Source organism: Adiantum capillus-veneris, chromosome 2 (genome assembly GCF_014529385.1).
Source record: "Adiantum capillus-veneris isolate H3 chromosome 2, ASM1452938v2, whole genome shotgun sequence".
Classification (NCBI taxonomy): Eukaryota; Viridiplantae; Streptophyta; class Polypodiopsida; order Polypodiales; family Pteridaceae; genus Adiantum; species Adiantum capillus-veneris.
Window position 1 is genome coordinate 108,502,072 of NC_140932.1, and position 22,453 is coordinate 108,524,524.

General features: G+C 41.7%; 1 protein-coding gene across 4 annotated transcripts in view; it reads right to left on the minus strand.

Moving 5' to 3' along the window:
- Nucleotides 1-22,453, minus strand: part of LOC147463362 (serine carboxypeptidase 24-like) — a 70,641-nt gene that overhangs the window by 23,643 nt on the left and 24,545 nt on the right. For 3 of the 4 annotated variants that reach the window (XM_086488389.1, XM_086488371.1, XM_086488362.1), the window contains exons 2-9: nt 21,738-21,845; nt 21,556-21,651; nt 10,034-10,126; nt 9,873-9,961; nt 8,782-9,054; nt 8,148-8,278; nt 7,673-7,768; nt 7,496-7,601 (exon numbers count right to left, since the gene is read on the minus strand). In XM_086488389.1, coding sequence (XP_086344515.1) covers nt 7,496-7,601; nt 7,673-7,768; nt 8,148-8,278; nt 8,782-9,054; nt 9,873-9,961; nt 10,034-10,126; nt 21,556-21,651; nt 21,738-21,845 — 992 coding nt within the window. The remainder of the gene's footprint in view (nt 1-7,495; nt 7,602-7,672; nt 7,769-8,147; nt 8,279-8,781; nt 9,055-9,872; nt 9,962-10,033; nt 10,127-21,555; nt 21,652-21,737; nt 21,846-22,453) is intronic. The other variant, XM_086488381.1, reaches the window with a different exon arrangement.

Below are 22,453 nucleotides of genomic sequence, written 5' to 3' on the forward strand. Positions count from 1 at the left end.
TTACTCATGTGCCAGCTCTCGTTCACCGCATCACTCCAGAGGGGATTTGTTACCAGATATATGTGGCAGTGATGAGTGTGAACACACTAGGACCGCCGGGGCATTTTTTTCCTCTTTAGGAGGTTTTTTCCCCAGTAAATTGTATATACGCCCATCACTCTAGGGCTATCGATCTTTTCCATTGCACACTAAGTAACACACTCTCTATTGTGTGCCTTGAGCTTCCTTCGTCTTCTCCAAGTTGTGTGCGTTTCTCTGCAACCCTGATTCCAACAATCTCATAGTAAGCTTAGCCTAAACCATTGTACAAAGCTTCACTAATATAAGCTTTCCCTTTTATTTTTAGATCCACTGCAGACTCAACCGAAGATGATTTTACAATGAGGCATTGCCTCCTTTACTATATAGGAAAGTTTTGGCTTGAGGCTCAAAGTAACGCTTTGGTGGGTAAGGTAGTGGATGTCACTTTACATGAGTGGGCATCACTTTACACTAGTGGGTGTCATTGTCCATGGTGGTTTATTGTTTACAAAGTGGACAGATCAAAAGGTGGTAAGAGGTGGAGGATAAAGTGATCGGTGGAGAATCTTATCGCATACACTTTTTTCTAAACACTGAGTGCTAGCACAACCGTATGGATTATAACATAAGTGATTATGTCATCGGTAAGTTTCCTCTCGCTTAAGTAAGCGATGATGTCAGCCCACCCCGCCTCTAGAATGAGACAGTTTGTTCCGTCGTGACATCGAAAATAGAGATCTCCGTTGGCTTCGGTCTAACGGATTCTCCTTTGGATTTTTTTATTTTATTTTTTGAATAATGTGCTGCTGTTAGCCAGATTGGGATTTGCTTGGATTAGATTTGTAGCTTTCTGTTGAATGGCCGCATTGGTTAGGTTGAATTCTTCTTCATATACCTTTGGCCATATGTGATGGAATGGTATATTGGATTTGATGTAGGATTGCAAAAAAGCAATCGATTTCTTTTCATCTGAACTTAAAATATCCATTGTCGAAAGTGATTGGCTGCAATTTGTCCAAAATATCATCGTCGATGATCATATCATAGCTTGGTTGAAAACAGACATAGGCAAAGATAGAAATTATGGCTTTTCCAAGCATTAGTCATAGTTTAGCCCGATTTTTTATCGGCTCTTCTGATTTGTTAACACATTTTATAAGAAAGTTCCTCTAGCTTTTTTCAATAATTTTCAAGAACGAACCTTTCATTAAAGAGTGTTAATCTCGTTTCTGTATCCAGAATAGCATCGAGAGAAATCTAAACTTTTATATTCAAGATAATAGAAATTGAAACTCCTTTTAATGGTATAAGATGTCTGTCTCCATTAATTGGTTCTTAAATTTCTTCTTGTTGAAAAAGAATGAATTCCTTTACCTGTTTTGCAATCCTTGCAAGTCTTTGTTGATTTTATTTTGTTAACTTTGTGTTTTATGTTATGACATACTCTGGATCGAATGTCACTAACATCTTCTAAAAGCTTATCAAGTTTAGTGAGAAGCAAACTTATATCGATGAAGATTCCCGATTGGGTAGTCGTTGGATAGAACCTTTCTTTTTGTGGTTGCTTAACATTTCTATTGCTCTGCATAGATAATCCTTCTTGGATTTGATCTTGTGATTGCTTATCATCTATTATTTGAGCAAAGACTTGAAGCTCTGTAGGATCATCAATCCATTGTTGAATTTGTAGGGTTGATCCTTGCTTTCTTTATGGCTACAAGATTAATTGGCTTGATTTGCTCAGCATCTTATTGCTTAGGAGGGTCAGCTTCTTCAGAGATTTCTGATTCTGAATCAAAGTCTGCACAGTTAATGTAGAATCTTCTTCAGTCATTGTGCTTTGATGCTCTTTGTATTGCCACATTGGTGTTAATCCATTTGGCTTTATTTTTATTAGTTTGAAGTCTGAGAGGATATCACGATCCAAAATAGTTTCTTCTTTTTTATAAAAGAAGAGTTTACCTTTTCTTCAGGAGTAAGAAAGATCTTCTGCAGGAATACATCAATACTCATTGATGGAGATTCTAAGATAGTTTATCTCTGTGCTTAACTAATTTCTTTTATGGCAATGGAGACATTATCTTTAGTTTAAGACTCTTTACCTTTACTAGCTGAAGAGCTTGGTCCTAATTCTTCTGTCGAAGAAGTTGGATGTGATTCTCCTATGAGAGGGGTTTTGCCAATCACCATAGTATCTCTTTTTGGTGGTAGGATATCTTTATTGCCAATTTGGTATTCGTTGGCCACTGGTAGTTCTGTAGGGTTGGCCCTTTGTAACTCTATAAATTCTTCATTAGGTGGTTGATCCTTTTGTTGCTTAGACAGAGTTAATGGTTTTGAGCTTTGCGTATCTTTTATTGACTATTCTTTTGGCTTTTTGAGCAAAGCTAATAATTCCTTAAGCCTTTGAATTTTTTCAGAGGTAAAACGATTACCTATTGGTGACTGCTTTTCTATTAGTACAGTTGTATCTATTGTTGGTGCAATCATGCTTGTTGTAGATGCTGCAAATAAGCCGATTGTAGCTGCAGCTATTGTGGTTGAGAGCTGATTTGTAAGCAATATTTCCCTTACTTCACACCGCCGTAAAGAGTGAAGAGCATGCTCTGTAACTTGAAGATCAACTTCCCATTGGAGGAGTGCTTTTTGTTTGGCAAGAAGTGTTTCTGTTTGTTTAAACTCTTTTTTCTTTTGGAGGAATGCCTCATAAGAGAAAGGAATTGGTTGCTTGGATGTTGATGCCATGGCGGAGAGATCTGAATCTGATGAAGAAGAAGATCCTCTTCCTAGTGGTAGATCATAGACAGATTGGGCTTTAACTTTTTCACTTGCCAGATTATTGATAGAACTTCCATCAAAGAAAGGTTTACTCTCTTTGACTCTTTTTTATCTTTATTTTATTGGTCAAGGCTAGTATTACCATTCTTTCTAATGTGGTGCATTAGCTTGTTCTATTTCTTTAAGTGCCGCTTTTTAGCTGTTTGTAAAAAATTAATATTTCAGAGCGGTCTTTTTTATTTAACAAACATCGAAGTAGAACTAGAATCACTTTGCTTCAGATTCTTCAATCATATATCTCTGTGAAGAATGCTCGTCTTTAGAAGACTTTTCCTATCTGTGAGAATTGAAGGGTATTGGCATGAAATCTTCTAAAGTCATCATATTGAGTACTATAGAACAATCTTCAAATCTTGAATCTAAACTTGAAGAATCTTCAGTTGTAAAAGAGTCTTCGCTTATGATTTGGGTAATACTGAATTCGAAGTCTGAGATTTTATTGGAGGAAAGCTTTAAATAGTTGTAACCATCTTCAAGAATTATATTCTTGAATGCCACTGATTTTTTCTTTTTAGGGCATTCAAACGCCCAATGACCTGTTTTGCCACAAATGAAGCATTTGTTATCAGTTTTAAAAGAAGAGGACTTACATTTCCTGAAAATGCGATATTTGGGTTTTCTTCTAAACTTCTTCTCCTTTGGTTCTTTCTTTCTGTCCTTGCAGGCACATTTCTTCTTCTAATCAGCACAGCCAAAGTCTTTGCTATAATAGTTCTGCTTGCGGAACTTCTTTGAAAGTTTAGAGTTTTTCAACTCTTTCTGTGCTTGCTTCTGAGAGCTTGACTGATGTCACCTAATGTTGCTGACTGAAGATCAAGATTTTGATTTTCTAAATTTTCCAAAAGTAACTTTGTTATTGCTTTAGGTAATTTGTGAACGAATTTTGCTTTGATTTCTCAAGAATGATATTTACCTCCTTTATAAATTAAATTTCTGCAATAGATATAGAAAGAAATCCCAGATTGAAGAGAAATTACATATATATGTTTCATGAAAAGCTTGAAGAGCTAGATTTGATTGATCTTCCTGATGTCCAATGAACTCCTTGTAGATTCCTCAATTAATACAAGCATTGGAGACCTGTTGTCACGAGGTCGTAAGACGGCATTTTTAACTTTTTGAGCAAGCATTTCCCACCATGATTTTAGAATGCCAGTAAATCCGCTAATTGCCACTTGCACAATAGTTTGTTGCCCCATTCTTCCAAAGAACATCTGTTGATAGATCCAATTGTGCATATATTCTAAAAGAAGCATGATATCAACCTGTTCCAAATTATCAATGTTGTAGAATGTGATATCACCTACTTTTGTAATGCGTTGCACAAATTGGGGAGTTGGTGGAATGGGTGGAGCACTAATAGAGATATCTCCCATTCGCTCATCCTTTTCCATAAGTAAGGCACTTCAGAGATATACACCTTTGAGTTGTCTGGTACTCAAGAAATTATTACCTATGAATCATCGATTTCACTTTCACTAGCGTCATCTTCTATGCCAAAATTATAGTCATAAGAAGAAGATGGAAGTTAAGCTCGGATATATTCTTCTTGGAAGCCATTGTAAATTGTTTCAGAGATATACACCTTTGAGTTGTCTGGTACTCAAGAAATTATTACCTATGAATCATCGATTTCACTTTCACTAGCGTCATCTTCTATGCCAAAATTATAGTCATAAGAAGAAGATGGAAGTTAAGCTCGGATATATTCTTCTTGGAAGCCATTGTAAATTGTTTCTTCATAGAAATAATCGAATTGATTCAAGGTTCCATGAAATACTGCTTTATAGTTTTTAATACCTGATCTACATTCTGCATTGGTTATATTTCTTTTACGCTTATCTGAGTCATCTTCCCAAGCACAGTCAATTGTTGCAAATGATACACCTACTGGGACTTTGAAGGGGGTTTTGCATGTGTTGTCAATAAGATTGTTGCAGTTTTTATGACAATGATCAATAGTGTATAAATTTATCCCCGCCATTAACTCAGAATTAGACAAGCTGCCTTGCAACTTATTATCAAGCCGCCCTAGAGCTTCCCAATCTTCCCACCCTAGTTCTTCGTCTGAAGAATTCTCTTGTTCATTAGTAATGTCCATAACATTTGAGAACAAACAATTGTAGAAGTGACCAAGAGTTATTTGCATCAATGATTCGATAAATGAGAGACTTGGTATAATGGGAGAAGAGGAAGGAACAAAATGTTCTGTATGCAAAGAAGAATAGGCTTTTAACATACTGTCAACCAGCTTATGTGGGCTAATCATATAATTAAATAAATCTAGATTAGTAGTATAGAAGTCTGTACAAAGAATTCTATCTACGAATTCTAATTTGAGAATTCTATGTACGATTAGTAACCTAATATTTTTGCAAATGAATACTAATATAAGTTCTATTTTGTCTATGTTAAGTACTCTATTATCTAACTCTAATCTAAGAGTTCTATTTATGAGTTCTAATCGGTGAATTTCGTCTAATAATTCTAATCTAAGAAGTAGGTTTAGTAATTCTGATTTAAGAATTCTAATCACAGATTCTAAGAACTCTAAAATATCTAAACATCCAAATTGAACAAAATCATTACTTTCCCAAATGGCTTCCATTTTGTCATTTTGAAAGATCTCGGTGAATTTAATGAAATACATTAGACTGTCAGAATTGATATATATAAAAAAATTATAATTAAAGATACAACAGATGCATGCGGATCAGTGTGACATAAAAACGCGTTTCATGCGGATGAAACCCCGAAACCTATGAAACGTTTTGCCGAAACGCATGAAACGGACAGGCATTTTTTATGAAACGTTTAAAATTGGGGCTTTTTTTCTAGAAACTTTGTTCAATAGAAGTACTTTGTTAAATGAATCAATGATGCATCAATTATGATTCATGAAACTAGTGGCTGTGTTTTAACTTTCATCAATACTGAACATCTCTTTGATCGTGCTCGCTTGAAGTCGCTTCTAAGCAGTGAGCACGTCTCTCTCTCTCTCTCTCTCTCTCTCTCTCTCTCTTGTGGACATTAAATATATATATACCTAGATGAATCCAGGATAAGCCCAGATTCACCCTTGAAGGAAAGTGCAAGGTATAGCCCCATGGTAGTCACCCACAAGACAATATAACCATCAGCTCCATCATGCATAGTATTGACTAAATACCACGACATCCCCACTAACGTCGTCAGTGCCCAATAGTGGGTGTAGAAGTAGGTACTAACATATGCTCCCGAACACAGCACACACCACACGCACACACACGAGCATACATCAACACAAAGTTCAGTGTGCTAAGTTTCTGTCATGACTCCGGAGATCAAGGGCAGACTCAACCATAATGAAGCCTAGCACTAAACGAAGCATTAAATCGGAAAAATTAGCACAAAAATGAGGTAGTTGATAGGGCATACGCACCACAAAAGATAGAAAGAATTAGCACAATATCAACTGGTCGTCACTCGGACGAAAACTTCACAATGTGAAGTCTGCATGTCCGCAATACGACTAAAGAATATACCTAGATGTATCCAGGATAAGCCCAGATTCACCCTTGAAGGAAAGTGCAAGGTATAGCCCCATGGTAGTCACCCACAAGACAATATAACCATCAGCTCCATCATGCATAGTATTGACTAAATACCACGACATCCCCACTAACGTCGTCAGTGCCCAATAGTGGGTGTAGAACTAGGTACTAACATATGCTCCCCAACACAACACACACCACACGCACACACACGAGCATACATCAACACAAAGTTCAGCGTGTTGAGTTTCTGTCATGACTCCGGAGATCAAGGGCAGACTCAGCCATAATGAAGCCTAGCACTAAAAGAAGCATTAAATCGAAAAAATTAGCACAAAAATGAGGTAGTTGATAGGGCATACGCACCACAAAAGATAGAAAGAATTAGCACAATATCAACTGGTCTAGAGTCATGTGTGCTACATTATATACATATTTATCATATTTTATTAATATATAATTTAATGTCGTTTATGAAACCTATTTCATGTTTTTGACGCTATGAAACGAAACGTTTCAAAACCTCGAAACCCCGAAGCGACCGAAACCACGAAACGTTTCATGTCACACTGATGCGGATTGAGCAAACGTTTATGATGATAGACTTGTTCGAGATTTAACTGTGGTATTTGCAATTGATCTGATGGTTCGGCTTCTTCTATTGCTAATGAGAGATTTGCAAGAGACTTGATCACTTTAGATTAAGATCCATTCAAAAATGTCATTGAAGCTTACCTGAATAAACAGCGGAAGGTAGGAATTATAGTGGGCGTATTACACAGGCCTTTACGCATGAATTTACCGAAGACTTTACGCATGTGGCTTAGTGGGTTTCTTCGTCGTTTTATTGCCGGCGGCAACGAAATTCGTACCTTGCTACCTCGCTACCGCAACCTTGCCTTGCGTTGTAGATTCAAGTAAAAAGCAATAACACTGTTGGATAAATAATGGAAACATACATATACATATACATATAGAGATATATATTATACATATACAGAGATACATATATATGTGCGTGTGTGTGTGTGTATGTGTGTGTGGGGAGAGAGAGAGAGAGAGAGAGAGAGAGAGAGAGAGAGAGAGAGAGAAAGAGGACTTACCTGGCCATCCACATACCAAGGGAACCACTTCTCTTGCTCAGTGAGATTCATACGCTGCACTCCATATCGTGTTCCTGTGATAGGAACTACAGCATCTACATCCCCGCTGCATGCATCGGCCCTCTTTTAGTGAGGCAACATCCAGAACAATCAGCTCGTGAGAGATATGACACTTACCTGAACAGCCATATTTTGAAGCCGGCGGAAATAAGTTCCTCGTAAGTTGGAATAACAGAGAACTCTGAATCTTGCCAATTCTGATAAAGTACATCACTGCAAATAGCAAAGACCGATAAAATTTTAGAAGTGATGAAGCAACTAAGTCAATCTGAGTCCTAGTAAGCCACATGCATCACAATTCTCTTGAGCCAACCCTTTATAAAGATCCTGTGCTGGGCAGAGACTACCCCTACCCCTTGCCACTTCTAGCCTATAGCTCCAGTCATTCAGGAGCTTTTCATTAGCTAGCAATTTAGTTAAGATTATCCTTCGTTTTTCGTGACACTTTATCACGAGAGATATCATCAGTTATAACTTGTTCTGGCCCCTTGGGCCAAAGTGGCCTTAAGAGATGCCTGCTTTCTTCCTTCACCTCATATGCTGTGGATGCAAATAAGTCACAAACTATGCCCATATAAACTTTTAGAATTACCTGCATCCGGTCCACTTATAGGGAATTCCAGTTGTATTTGCATGAAGAGCCATCTGTACGTCAGGTCGGTTGAAGTAGACTTCGGCATAATTTCCTAAACAGGGATCATACCCAGCCAAATGCCTTGTTGACTGCAAAAAGCAATAAGCAACGGAAGTTATGGGAAAGGTCATCAGAAGTACAAGATTAAAAAAACAACATCCCCACAGCATAACATCGTGAGTTCAACATCAGACGTTGATACCCCACTAGATGGAAAAACTGCAGAATTTTTCTCTATGTGGGTATCTTTGTTCGTAATGCAAACATAGCACTTTAAGTGTGCAGTGTATGTGGTAAACCCCATGGTGAAGTAGGCAAACCTTGCTAGAGAGAGAGAGAGAGAGAGAGATGAAATGAAATGATATATTAACGTCTTCAAAAGGCCACAATGACCTATGAGACCAATCCGTTATAAACTGGTGAATCTGATACCTTGTCTGGGTACCAAAAAAAAGAGTTTGAGAGTTTGCAACCATAATCCTGAAGTTGACGATAAGAATACACGTGCGATGACTTACATACACAAGAACATGCGCACCCAAACATTCATTCCTACAGGTGCAAACGAGGAACCTCAAGATAAGAAGCTTACAGGTCTATTTACTGGCCTCCTTGCTGCCACACGTCTGCTTTGGGACTGACTGAGGCAAAGAGGGCTGTATATATTATATAGATCAATATCCCCCATTTCATGTTCAAGCGCATTGTCTATTAATTGAGTGCATGATGCTGACACATTCGCTTTATGAAAATCACAAGTAGCAAGTATGGCATGGTACGAGGTGTCTGAGATCAATGCATGATCCCACCAATATTCAATGAGCCCTACATTGTCGTAGTAATGATCCAGCACCCCATTGCCGACCTGCATTGCAGTATAAAGCATTGTGAATTGAAACCATCATATGGATGTCACAACAAAGGACACTGACGCGCAACATGAAACAGCATCTTACAAAGAATCTACAGTAGATAACATCAAGACAAAAGAAAAAGTAAGTGTTCAAAAAAATGCATTCCAGCAAAAATTGCAAAGCTCCCACAATTTCCTACTTTGAACTGTTATGTTCACATATAAAATAGCCTCCTTTTCAATGTCTTTCTGATTGACATTCGATACCACCTCTTTGTAGTATGCTTGGATGATTCATTTGCACAAGAAGCAGGCGTTTTTTCACTCTTTGGCATGCCTCTTCTTCAAATTATACTGCGAGGCTTTTAGATGAGCTTCTTACTTGTCACATAATGGCTGTCTTACGCTCACTTTGGACTGTTAATGTATCATAAAACCTCATGAGTTTGAGAAGGCCATGCCTCATAAATATTAATGCATTCAATTTGGGTGCTCAAGAAACTAGAGTGACTGTTGATGCATCATAAAACCTCATCAGTTTGAAAAGGCCACACCTCATAAAATCAGTCCGAGCACAATTTTCATAATCTTAAATGAATTTCAGTGTTGCATCATCTGTTAAAACTGAACCATCAGGATCATGAATGATATGATTATCCAAGATGCACATCATACAAGAACAATCTACAGGGATAAAACATAGTGACAATCAGCCTTTCAGTGTATCAAAATCAATTTCTTGGTGTTATGCTGAAAGACCTATTTTTTCAAGGCGTTCTTGTCGAAGTCCAGTAGTTATACAGTAAAAACAAAGTAGAAATTCAGTATACCAGCAAACCCTTTAAATTGATGTCTGGGTTATCGACTCCCTTGATATTCTGTTCATACACCAACTTTGCAAGCTGTGGCACATAATGTCCTGTTTGATAACACAAATTCAGATATGTTCATTGCCTGGTTCAACAAGTATCATAAGCTTCTTCTCATTTACCTGCATAGCTTTCCCCTGTGATGTAAAAGACTCTGCCCTTATACTGAGGAAACCTCTCAAACCATCTCACAAGAAAAGTATGAGCATCTATTGCTGCAAAATGACACATGAAAGTATGCTCAGAACCATCCAAGATCCACAACAGAAGTAAAAACAATAAAGTTACCAATTTATTTGAAAGGAAATTCATGAGAATCAGTTTTTGATTGAAAATAAGTCAAGAAGCTAGTTTTCCAGTTCATTCAACTTCATGCCCATGTGGCTTAGTTGTATCAGTTCTTCAGATTTTGCCTTCGCGCCTGCTTTGTAACTCAGATTTGTACTGGCCCTCAAAATCAGCACCATTTGGGCGTTGTGAAGGATTCTCATGTAATAGAAAACAGCTCCTTTTTCTCACAAAAAGAAACAATAATAAATACAGAGCAGTTTCTTTGAATTTGGTATGATGCAACAAACACCCATCTTCCAAAGAAAGGCCTTACCTTGACTATCCTTCATCCAATGGAACTCTCCATCATCACCAACAATGCCACAAATGTGAGCTCATTACATTATCAGAATATCGAAACTCCGATAAACTCACTTCTTAGGAAAAAAAAAAACAAAGTCGACACCAGATCAGGGATCGGAAGATAAGGTACCCCCCCCCCTTTCGTCTAAAGAGAGGTTCTAGATTCTTTTTTTTTTTCAAAAGATCCTTCTATTAGTTAATGAAACTGCCCATAGGGCTACAACCACCTCTACTAGAGAGGGCTACAACAATCATAAGGGGGAGACTCTCCCAATGAAAAAACAACATATGTACAATGAGGCTAAATCAAGAGATGGAAGGAGGGAAGAGCCGCATAGGTGGACGGTAGTGCCATCTCAGCACACCCTAGACCATGGTGAAGAAAGGCCCAGTGCGCCAGAGTCGAAGGAAAGCCTCTCTACGCTCCCGAATGCGGTCGGAGCTGCCCTGGAGTCTCTCGAACTGTCCTCTAAGAGTATGGATCAGCTCTAGCCACATATCTCGAACAGTCTCTGCTGGTGGTACAGGGCGAGCCTCAAAGATGCGGAAGCAGCGAGCCCGCCAGATGAACTAGAGTGTCAAACCGCAGATGAGCTCCCAACACTCCTCTCTCACTGCACCACTCCTGTGGAGTAAGCTCTATAGTAGCAGGCTGGAGTGTAGGTCGACCCCCCTGCATCACTATCATCCTGCTGGTGGAAGATTACTCAGACTGAAGTGCCAAGCCCGTGAGAGTGGACCAAGCAGCTGTCCCCCAAGTGTATTGTCGTGCCGTGGAAAGAGCTAGCATCAGCTAAAGGACACGAAGCCAAACCTGCTGTGCCAACAGACAATCCCAAAGACAATGGCGCTGACTCTCCACAGGATGGTCACAAGCTGCACATGCTGCCGAAAAGACCACTATGTACCAGCCAGCTCCCAACTGCTGTAGCTCGATGTGCCACCAGCCACTGGAACAAAGTGACTCGCCGCGGCTGTCTGGAGTCCCACAACCTCGCCCAAAAAGCTGACAAGAACTCAGCTGTGAGACCCCCTCCTGCCAATGAGGTGCAGCAGCAGGACAAGCCTCTCTCCGTGCTGCCAGCATGTGACATCCCAATCGATCAGTGTACTGAAAGAAAGGGACACTTGGATGGTCGGCTCAGGAGGAAGGATCCCTCCAAAACCACTCTCCAAGATCCCACTGCACTCATGCCAGTGGACAGCTCTCCCAAGCCCACAGCCTCCAATGGCCAGTCTCAAGAGCTGTTGGGTCAGGATCTATGACACAAGTCCTCCCACAGATGCCCACAACTCGGATCCTTTGAAAACAGCACTCTGCACCTGTGGGGCCTCTATTGAGACTTGGTGTAGACGACCCTCACTCTGTAGCTCAAAAAACAGGGAGGATACAATCTCTGAGCAAGCCCAAACTGCAATGAGAACCTCCAGTCGCGTGAAGGCCCCCATCCATTTGGGTGTTGCTGACTCGAGAGGCGTGAGCCACTCAGCTGGTACTGCCTCTGTGATGTCCCGACACATGCTCTGCACCCCTCTCATGCCCTGTATAGCTAGATGCTCTGAAGCTACTCTGACAAGCCTCAAAACTGTAGCCAATCACCTAGAGTGCGCCCAAGAAACATGATGTCACAAAGGTGACATGGCAGCAGACCCGGACACACCCCGATTGGCCGGTTGTACACATGGCAGACAGTACGGCAGTTCCGCAATTTACGGCGCAAAACCCGCTGACAGGCATGACGTGGCATCCGTATGGATTCTCAGCAATTTACGGAACTGATGACAAGGTATAGCGTACGGATCTTCTGCTTTTGCGCTGGTTGAATCCTACGTGGGCTGAATTGGCAGCTTTTGGCTCAGTTGCTTTATTTTAAAAGCATTTAAAAGATGAATGTTGCAACCAATAAATAAGTGGGCAGGGCCTCACTTCTCAGAGCATCTGGACACAGAGTCTGAGAGTGAGCACCTACCCACTCTCTTGTACTTTGAACACAGATTAATACAAAAAGAAATACCGAAAAGGGCGCCAATCTTTGGGGCCAATATCTCTAGGCACGGGACTACACCGAGTGTCGACTCAAGTATGAATTGTGAACTGTTTTGAAGTGAATCTCTGTTGTGTCGCAGTAGGATCTTGACTTGGGGTGTCCAAGTTTGTTACACTGGTATTCTTCTTCTGCGGAGGATCCGATCCTTTTTGTAGCGCACACAGCTTTTAGAATCTTCGTTCGGACTTATTAGCCACTCCCACCCTCCATACATCGCGCATCGGGCACGCTCCCGTCTTCATCGCTCTATCTTACAGGGCGTAAAGCCATAAAGAATCCCAGATTACACATGGGTTCTCGTGAAGAATCTAACAGAGATTACACCTCTCAGTGGGCAGGCAAAGAAAAGTTGAAAATCCAGCGCAGGAACTGAAGTAAAGAATGAACATTTGGGTTCTTGGTCTCGCACTTTGCCCCATGCTTTGCAAAGCGATGAAGACCAACGCGCCCGATGCGCAATGAAGTAAGGGTGGGAGTGGCTAATAAGTCCAGGGTCGAGACACGAAGATTCTTTCACATTCAGATAAAATCTCGAATGCTTTTTCATGTTCTTCTCGAGAATCTGTGTGCTTGCAGAAGGGATCGGATCCTCCGTAGAAGAAGAATCTTTCTAAGCTCTGATACCATTGTAATGGGCTTAGACACTCCAAGCGAGAAATCAATAGCAACACACGAACAAAAACTACAAAATTACTGAACTTTAATAGGAGAGACAAAGAGAGAGTCGACACAGCCCGACGTAGTTTTGTGCCTAGAGGTATTGGCCCCAAAGTCTTGCACCCCTTTCGGTATTTCTTTATCATTAATCATTGTGAAGTACAACTCCCGAGGGACCTCTGCTCTCAGACTCTACGTCCAGATGCTCTGCAGAGTTGCCTCAAAAACAGAGCCCAAAAGCAATCACATGAAAAGCTACAAGTTCCAAAAGCATCTAGTTCAAAAACTCGCACTAAAAGCTGCCAACGCAAATCGCGGAATTTCGTACAGTGCCATATCAACAGCCATCGAAAAACGTGGAAGCATCCGTACAACCCTGCCACGTCAGCACGTCCACGTGATTTGGCTTTTTATTTATTTTAGTGTCCTCAAAGCCCATCGGACGGATACCCTATAAGTTGGAACAACTTATAATCTTTGACATCTATTCATTTTCCGGGCAGACCTGCCACGTCATTTTGTGACTGACAGACTTTGTGTCACTAGGCCATAGCGACAAAGTTATGGTAGAGAGTGTCACAAGACGGGCACCACGTGCCAATAGAAAAAGAACAGACTGAACAGACTTTTAGCACTTCAATAACAATTGAACTAAGAGAGAGAGAGAGAGAGACGACACGCGACACGGAGTGGCGGAATTCCACCCCAGAGAGTATTGACCCCAAACCTTGGCGCCCCTTTCAATATTTCTTTATATTGCATCAACACAGTACAAGCCGGTACTCCAGACTCTACACCTTCTCTAGGAAGCATGCCAGAGAATGAGCCCTAACCTCATATTTAAAGGCCCTTGGCCTAAAAAGCAATTACAGTGTAAAGCCTTCAAAACTCAAAAGCTTTTGGTCCAAAAAGCAATGCCAAAAGCTGCCAGCTTTTCGTAAATCGCGTTGGTGTCCGTACAGCAGGCCACGTGTCAGCCCGCCACGTCAGCAAATCAGGGTTAGGGTTAGGGTTAGGGTTTCTAATTTTAGGGTTAGGTTTTCAGCAAAATTAGGGTTTTGGACAAAATTAGGGTTTTTGATTTTAGGGTTAGGGTTTCAACAAAATTAGGGTTTTTGATTTTAGGGTTAGGATTTTAACAAAATTAGGGTTTCGACACGTCAGCAATTTGTTACATCTCCCCTTCTTGAAAGAGAGAAATCGTCCGCGATTACAGCATATCTGCAAAACAACTCAAGTTAGCTCAAAAATTTCCGAGGGTCATTCTGAGGGACAATCAGTTTTGCTCTTTTCATTAAGGAGTTAGCTTCTTCTTTCGGCTGTTTTGATCAAGAAGTTAGCTTCTCCTTTCGTCCAGATCGGAACTCATGATATTCCGGCATAGTAAAATTAGCCATCACACCCAGACCATATTGATCTTCCACGGGTGTCTTGATGCACTAAAATTACATACCCAGGCAATCTCATCCAATTAGGAATATTCAATAGTTGGCACATCACAATGCAACACAAATGCTTACATATGCATGTTACAAGACATAGAAACATAAAGACGCCGATGAACACTCCTCTCGCATAACCTAAGAAGGTCCGAGCCGGGAGATATTCAACGACTCCCTCATCACTCCTCCCGCATAACCTAAAAAGGTCCGGGCTGGGAGATATAGAGACCTTTTACAACCAAACGCCCCCTAGACTGCAGCTTGCGTCGTTTGGAGGTGCTGAGAGTAACCACTGCTCAGACTTCTTAATACTCCTCCCGCATAACCATCCAGGTCCGGGCCGGGAGTCACAACAACAATACTCCTCCCGTAAATAACCACAAGGGTCCGGGCCGTGAGTATGAACAAGCATTCTCAAACATAATTTCTCACTTCTCCACCCAGGAGTAAAATCACCAATCATTGAAACCAGTATCAAACCAAAGTCAAACAATTCAAATAGGCACCAAAACAGGTTCAAAACAGATACCATCCATTTCAAACAAATTCCAAACAGGATCACCAAACAAGATCAAACAGAACTCAAACTTAGAAAGTAATATCGACATCAATCGACCTCGAAAAGTCGACTGACTTTCCATCTTGAAACCTGCACCAAAAATTAGGGTTAGGTTTTTTCCATGAGGTCGTAGCCGAGCACAGCATGTTCCGTCAGCTCTCGAACAAACAGTGTTGCTTTGGCGGCGATGATAGTCCCAAGATAGCAATCGCACTAAACCTCCAAGGTCATCTACTCGTGAAGAGACATCTACTGAGAGGTGTCGATAAATTTCAAGATATAATCTGCTAGGGTTTCCATGGCAAGCATTTCAGGATACCCCACTCTACCAGAAGTTGCACTCCGAAGGAAGATGTCAGAAACCATATAACTTCGGGCAAATTTCTTTTTTTTTTTTCTTGAAAGCTTGCCAAGTACTTGGAGTATGCTGCTTGGTAGCTGTAGACATCAACATCTGCATGGCACTGCTTCTGAGAAAAACACTGACTTGAAACAAATCTGGATCCTTCTCTTGCAAGTGATCTTAATTGGCTTATGCCCTGTAAGACATGCGCGGTGAAGACGAGAGCGCGCCCGATGCGCGATGAAGTAAGGGTGGGAGTGGCTAATAGGCCCGCGTTGGAGGGCGAAGATCTCTCAAATAAAATTCCATCAATAGCTCGGTCTGCTCTTTTGTAGGACAGGTATGCTTTCAAGAAAGCACACACCTGATGCTCTGATACCACTGTCACAAGACGGGCACCACGTGCCAATAGAAAAAGAACAAACTGAACAAACTTTTAGCGCTTCAATAACAACTGAACTGAGAGAGAGAGAGAGACGGCACGCGACGACACGCGACACGGAGTGGTGGAATTCCACCCCAGAGAGTATTGACTCGAGACCTTGGCGCCCCTTTCGGTATTTCTTTATATTGCATCAACACAGTACAAGCTGATACTCCACACTCTGCACCTTCTCCAGGAAGCATGCCAGAGAATGAGCCCTAACCTCATATTTAAAGGCCCTTGGCCTAAAAAGCAATTACAGTGAAAAGCCTTCAAAACTCAAAAGCTTTTGGTCCAAAAAGCAATGCCAAAAGCTGCCAGCTTTTCGTAAATCGCGTTGGTGTCCGTACAGCAGGCCACATGTAGCCTGCCACGTCAGCAAATCAGGGTTAGGGTTTTTGATTTTAGGGTTAGGGTTTTAACAGATTTAGGGGTTTTGATTTTAGGGTTAGGGTTTTAACAGATTTAGGGGTTTTGATTTTAGGGTTAGGGTTTCAGCAAAATTAGGGTTTCGACACGTCAGCAGTTTGTTACAGAGAGCCATGTCCCACCGTATGCAGGGCATCGTGGTATAGATGCGACAGTGAAAGGGGTTGAGACATTCTTTTATTGGCCTACTTCGAAGAGAGATGTATCTATGCCTTTGTGCAAGCATGCGGATTTGCCAAAAGGTCAAGTTTGGCAGGCAAAAGGCACCAGGGTTATTACAGCCACTACCTATTCCAGATAAGCCATGGGAAAGTATTGATATGGATTTTATATTTGATCTTCCAAGAACGCTGACAGGGAATGATTATATATGGACCATTATTTGTAGGTTCAGTAAGCAGGCCCATTTTACTCCTATCAGGAAGAAGATAAAATCTGATTAGATGGCAAGATTGTTTATGTACAATGTTTTCAAGTACCATGGTATGCTACAGTCTATTGTCAGTGATCGTGATCCTCCTATGACACAACCACTAACCTTAGTTGTTGGTTTCTTTCCCTTGACTTTTATTTATTTTTGGGACGCATTTCAGAGGTAGCAACGGATGGGGCCAAGAGCCTTCCGAGCTCAAATGATGTGATCATAATTTAAATGCTTCTATGCAGAATGTGAAGATGCTAACACTAAAAGTTGAATTTGGTAAACCATGGGGTGCCGTCAATACGTGTGAGTAGGGGGGTTGTGGCCCTCATTTTGAAGTCACAAATGGCTGGACATTGTATGGCCAGTGTGAAACGGCCGGCGGCAGAGCGTTTCACCCGTAGCAAGGAAGGGTAGGTCGCAAAGAGATGGTCGGGCCAGTCGGCACTGAAATCCGAACAGTAAAAGGGTGTCTAGGATCAATTCAAAGTCATTTAGGCCCCACGCGATCGCCGATACTTATAAGTTGGTGGGTACTAGGAAATTAACTTAAAAGAGGCAAAGTGGAGTCTAGACACTTGGCAGCTCCAGAGCCCATCTGCTTGACATCTCAACTGGGACCGCCCATTTTTGAGAGAGGGCTGCCTTTCTTCTTCATGAAGAGCTCCACAGTGTGTGCGAGTAGTGGATGCAGGTTTCACAGCTTTAATGGAAAGCTTGCCTTCTCCCTTGTCTTATGTAGCACGATGATTCCGCTCTCGTGCACCTCTCTCCTCCTCAGAAAACAGAAACGTGATGCCCCGCTCGAGGGCTTTTCATCTGTATGTACAGTTGTGTGGTGTCATGCGCGATTGCCGAGGTAAGAGCCTCTTGCACAGGTATTGGATTAGCTAATTGCTAATCCCCCACAAGTACAGGTGAACTCGAAGAGATTTCACGCGAGAAATCTCGTCCGATTTCAAAGGGCAAGTAGCCCTACAGGTGCGAGAGCTCGAGGGCTTGCTACAAACGCGACCGGCACGTGAAACGGAGCCCGACACAGTCAATTACAGCCTGCTGTGTATTTTTCCAGGTTTAGGGTTTTGACCCTAATTGATCCCTAATACCCCCACGAGCTTAAGCTAGGGGATCACTGTACAAGTAATCTAGTGCATTTTCGAGGCACAAAACAGAGAATTCAATGTGCTGCAGATTCTCGCCAGGTTTGAAAAGTGCTCGAATGCCTTGGGAAAGTCACCCTTTGCACGGGGAATTTGTCTACGAAGCCTCCTACTGAGGTTATATTGCAAAAATCGGGTTAGAGTAGGCCATTTTCAGCTCGTAGGAACTTGCACGTTTTCCGCCAAGATATAAGAATAAAGAAATATTGAAAGGGGCGCCAGTCTTTGTGGCCTACAAGGTGTCGCTGTCTGCTTGGAAGCACTCTAGTTGCCAAGCCGTGCTTTATTCGAAGTGTTAATTCCAATAAGAGGTTTATTCGTGAAGTTTCTCTAAGTCGTGAAGTTCAAGTAAAGTTTATCAAGTAAAGATTTCGGGTGAAAGCTAAAGTCTACCGCTCTACGGGCCGGTTTCCCAGACATTGTATGGCCAGTGTGAAACGGCTGATAGCCAAGAGTTTCACTCGCTGCAGTGAAGGCTAGATCGCCAGAGATGGTTGGGCCGATTGGCACTAAAACCCGAGTAGTAATAGGGTGGCTAGGCTCGATTAAAGTCATTTAGGCCCCTAGGTAGGACTTTAAGTTGGTGGGTACTAGGAAATTAAACCAAAAGAAGTAAAGTGGACACATGGCAGTAGGAGAGCAACCTACAAGCCAACACGTTCCAAACGTCTCATTCCAAGAGGGGGCTAATTAGTAATTATTGTTCATAAGTGACTACAGTGTGTCGGGTGTAGATGATCATGGCTTTAATGGAAAGCTTGCCTTCTCCCTTGTCTCATGTAGCGGGATGATTTGCTCTAGCCTCTCATGCATCTCTCTCCCCTTTGCATGTATGGTGATGCCCCACTAGTTGGGCTTCTTGGATGACCATGTACAGTTCTCGGGGTTTTATGCGCGCTTGCCAAGGCAAGAGCCTTCTAAACAAAGCGTAGGAGTTTCTCTTGGTACATGGCACTCATGAGAGAGGGAGGAGACACGTAAAAATTCCCACACTAGTCTCTTTCTAAATCTCACGCTACTTGCTGAAATTTTTATCTTATTTTTATGTTATTAAATTTGACCAAGTTTAGATTGGCCTGACCACTCGGTTTTATAGGTTTTAAACCTTAAACTTAAAAACGAGCGTAAAAACAAAAGTTTCTAATCAATTTGGAGCATAGTTAACTCTATTGTTTCCATGCCTCTCTCGACTCAGTCTGTATGAGTCCAATGGGACGTATTTACATTGTGTCCGCCCGGCCCCTTACCTGGGCGGCCACTATAAAAATATTAAACCGTGACTTTTCTGAGCCAACTGAGGACACCATCTTATTCATGTGCTTGTTCTTATTTGTTCTACACTGCATCCGGCTATTGTTCTACTCATCATATTATCCGGACACACACCGATAAATTTCCAGATGGCACATTGCAGCGGAAAATTTTACCCATTTATTTAAATTATTAATTGGTACCAATAAATTCATAAATTTGTTCTGTGTGCAAAAAATCATTTTCATTCATCTGTAGCCTTAGCTAAAAATATTACAATATGTTTTATCCAGGGTACAACCGCTATCCAAAGAGTACAACACCCCCCAATGCCGAGCACTTGAGGCATCCCGATAGCTGGTACAGACTAGAGAAAGTCGATCATGGTATGCACAGATGACAGTGGTTTAGCACGCACGGCTTGGACATAGAGCAACTACCACCCTTTCCGTACGACCCAGACTAACCACTCATCCGCCTCTCCCATGAGGAGGGGAATCGAGTCCTCAGACAAGAACTTTGGCAATTACATATCAAGGAGACATGGATCACGCTGAGATAGCCTCTTCCATTGAAGATGTTGTACTACAAGGATCATTTCATGACCATCTGGAGGACGGCTTCATTCGAAGGCCTAGATACATGGATGTCGACATGTCCCATATATGTGCAACAGATCAAGAACTAGAGAAATGCCAGAGTAGCCATAGGGCAGCTCCGAGTTTCGTCACATAGATTAAAAATTAAGAGAGGGCGAGCATCTCACACTCCCAAAGAGCAGCGACCTGTAGAGTTTGCACAACAAGGATAGAGAGCAAGGAGCACTACTGAGCTTACCAAGACATGCGAAATCACTACACTGCCTTATTTACATAACCCACATTCGAGAGAGCTCATGGACTCTAAAGATTACAGACAGTTGGGACGCTTCCTCCTTGCGATTCGACATAGAGATATGCAACTACAGTCACTTGGTGGAGATAGACAGTCTCAGCTTACAAACTTTTTCCATCGAGTAATACTACCACTTGTCAGTACCGCATCGAGGGGAGTCACTCTACAGCAAGTAGATGAGGTCCGATCGAGGTGACGGCCTATAGCGGTGGGATATCGTGCTCAACGAGCACACCAGAGAGAAATTCACCAGATTCAGAAACAGCATGAACACGCCAGACAAAGAAAGATACAACAAGCATAGTACGAGGGCTTTTCTTGCCTTATCCACCTATACATAGATATCCTACACCCGCAGTTTGCTACCGGAAGGAGCTAGTTTTGCATATCATGGTCGTACTCCCTTAGCATATAGTTTCACAACCACTAGAGGTAGAGCTTCATCCCCTCCTGATACATGCACATGTACTCACCCAACCTCTAATGAGATTATCGTAGCCACCTCTAGCAGTTTGTATCATTTTTTATTTTCAACACTTTCATCCTTTTTTGGATATCCAAAGGATAAAATGTATATGGTTTAGTCTCATAGGCCCACTTCGACCTCTAGAAGACATTAATAAAGCTCTCTCTCTCTCTCTCTCTCTCTCTCTCTCTCTCTCTCTACCTCAGTGACCCCTCTTCTCCTCAGTTGCCTTGTATATGTATGTGGCATTGCAAGAGTTCTCGAGTTCAAAGGATCTCATTGGAGTCAAGCCAGATTAGAGTCGAGGTGTCCACCGTATTAAAGGCCAGTCCGTGTCTTCAACGCACCTTCCGCTGCCTTATTCTGAGAAGCCAATATATTTTTGCACAAGCTTTTGGTTGCAAATACACACCGTGGGTTTTTAGCTACTGTCAGGTTTATTTTGTGAATAACAGATAATTGTGTTGGAACTGCACACCTTAGCGTGCCTTCACTATAAGTGTTATTTTCAAATTTATTGTTTCCATTCAAATGTGGTGTTATTGCATTATTTACCTTAGTTAGGTGACCTATGCGTTTCAGTTTCCTCTCTCTCTCTCTCTCTCTCTCTCTCTCTGGGACTGTAGGTCAATATACGAGAAATATGGGAAAAACCTGAAAGATATACCATGACATCATCAGAAAGAATACCCATACAACCACAGGATACATCAAATAATAAGATATAGTCGATCATGAAAATGGTAAGGAAGCTCAAACTGGCTGAGGAAGCCTACACAAATCTGCCAAAGGTTCCCCACTTCTGGCGGTGTTCTTCTTCTTCTTCTCTCTCTTCTCTCTATCTCTCTCTCTCTCTCTCTCTCTCACACACACACACACACACACACACACAAAATCAGCTTAGTTTAGGCAGTTACCAGTCCGCTTGTCGCCTGAGGTTTTGAGGTCGGAAGAGGTGTTGGTGTATGAGAAACCAACACCCGCGGGAGACTCCAAGAAGAGCAGGTTGGCAACTGCAGAATACAGAAAAGTAGAAACCCATCCAGAGATTGAGAAAGAGTAGAATATTTTCAACTGGCAATAAGAGAGAACTTCAAACCTTTGTTCCAAGCGTGAGTACTTCTAGAGAGGCCACTTGCATTTGGCAAGACTTTGAAGGGGCCAATCTCTTTCGTGGCTCCATATGCAATGGAAGAACACCCAGGACCTACACCAAAATAACCATCACGCTTTTCTTCTTTCTGTTTTTGGACCATAATGTGCACACACCGAACCACTATACTAAACTAGACCACCAACACACACACGCGCGTGCACGTGCGCACACACACACATTGAACCAATACACCAAACTTCCATTGGCATCATATTGCTTTTTCTTATTAGGTATATATCATCCGAGAAAAACTCACCAAAAAAAAAGTTACGTATGAAAAGGAAAATGATTTTTTTGTGGCACATTACCTCGGAAGCATGCACCTTTTGAAGTCCTCACTCAAAAGCCCTACCATCTTCTTCCCCTAATCAAAGGGGTGCCATGAGCCCAAGGTTGCAAGTGCCATGGTTAAGTAGGTGCACAAAAGTGTTCAGGGTGCGTACACCTATCAAGACCTTTTGCAACGATGCGCTTCCCAAGACTCAAGGTGGACTAAATATCCAACACAAGAAGTAAGGTAAGGGAAGCAGTAGAATGGTGGCCCCCAATTCCACCCAATCCATATCCCAATAATGTAGCATATAGCATTCATCTCATTGCACGAAACCAACATGTTGCTATCATGTCAATTAACAGCCATCGGTATAAATGTTCGATTT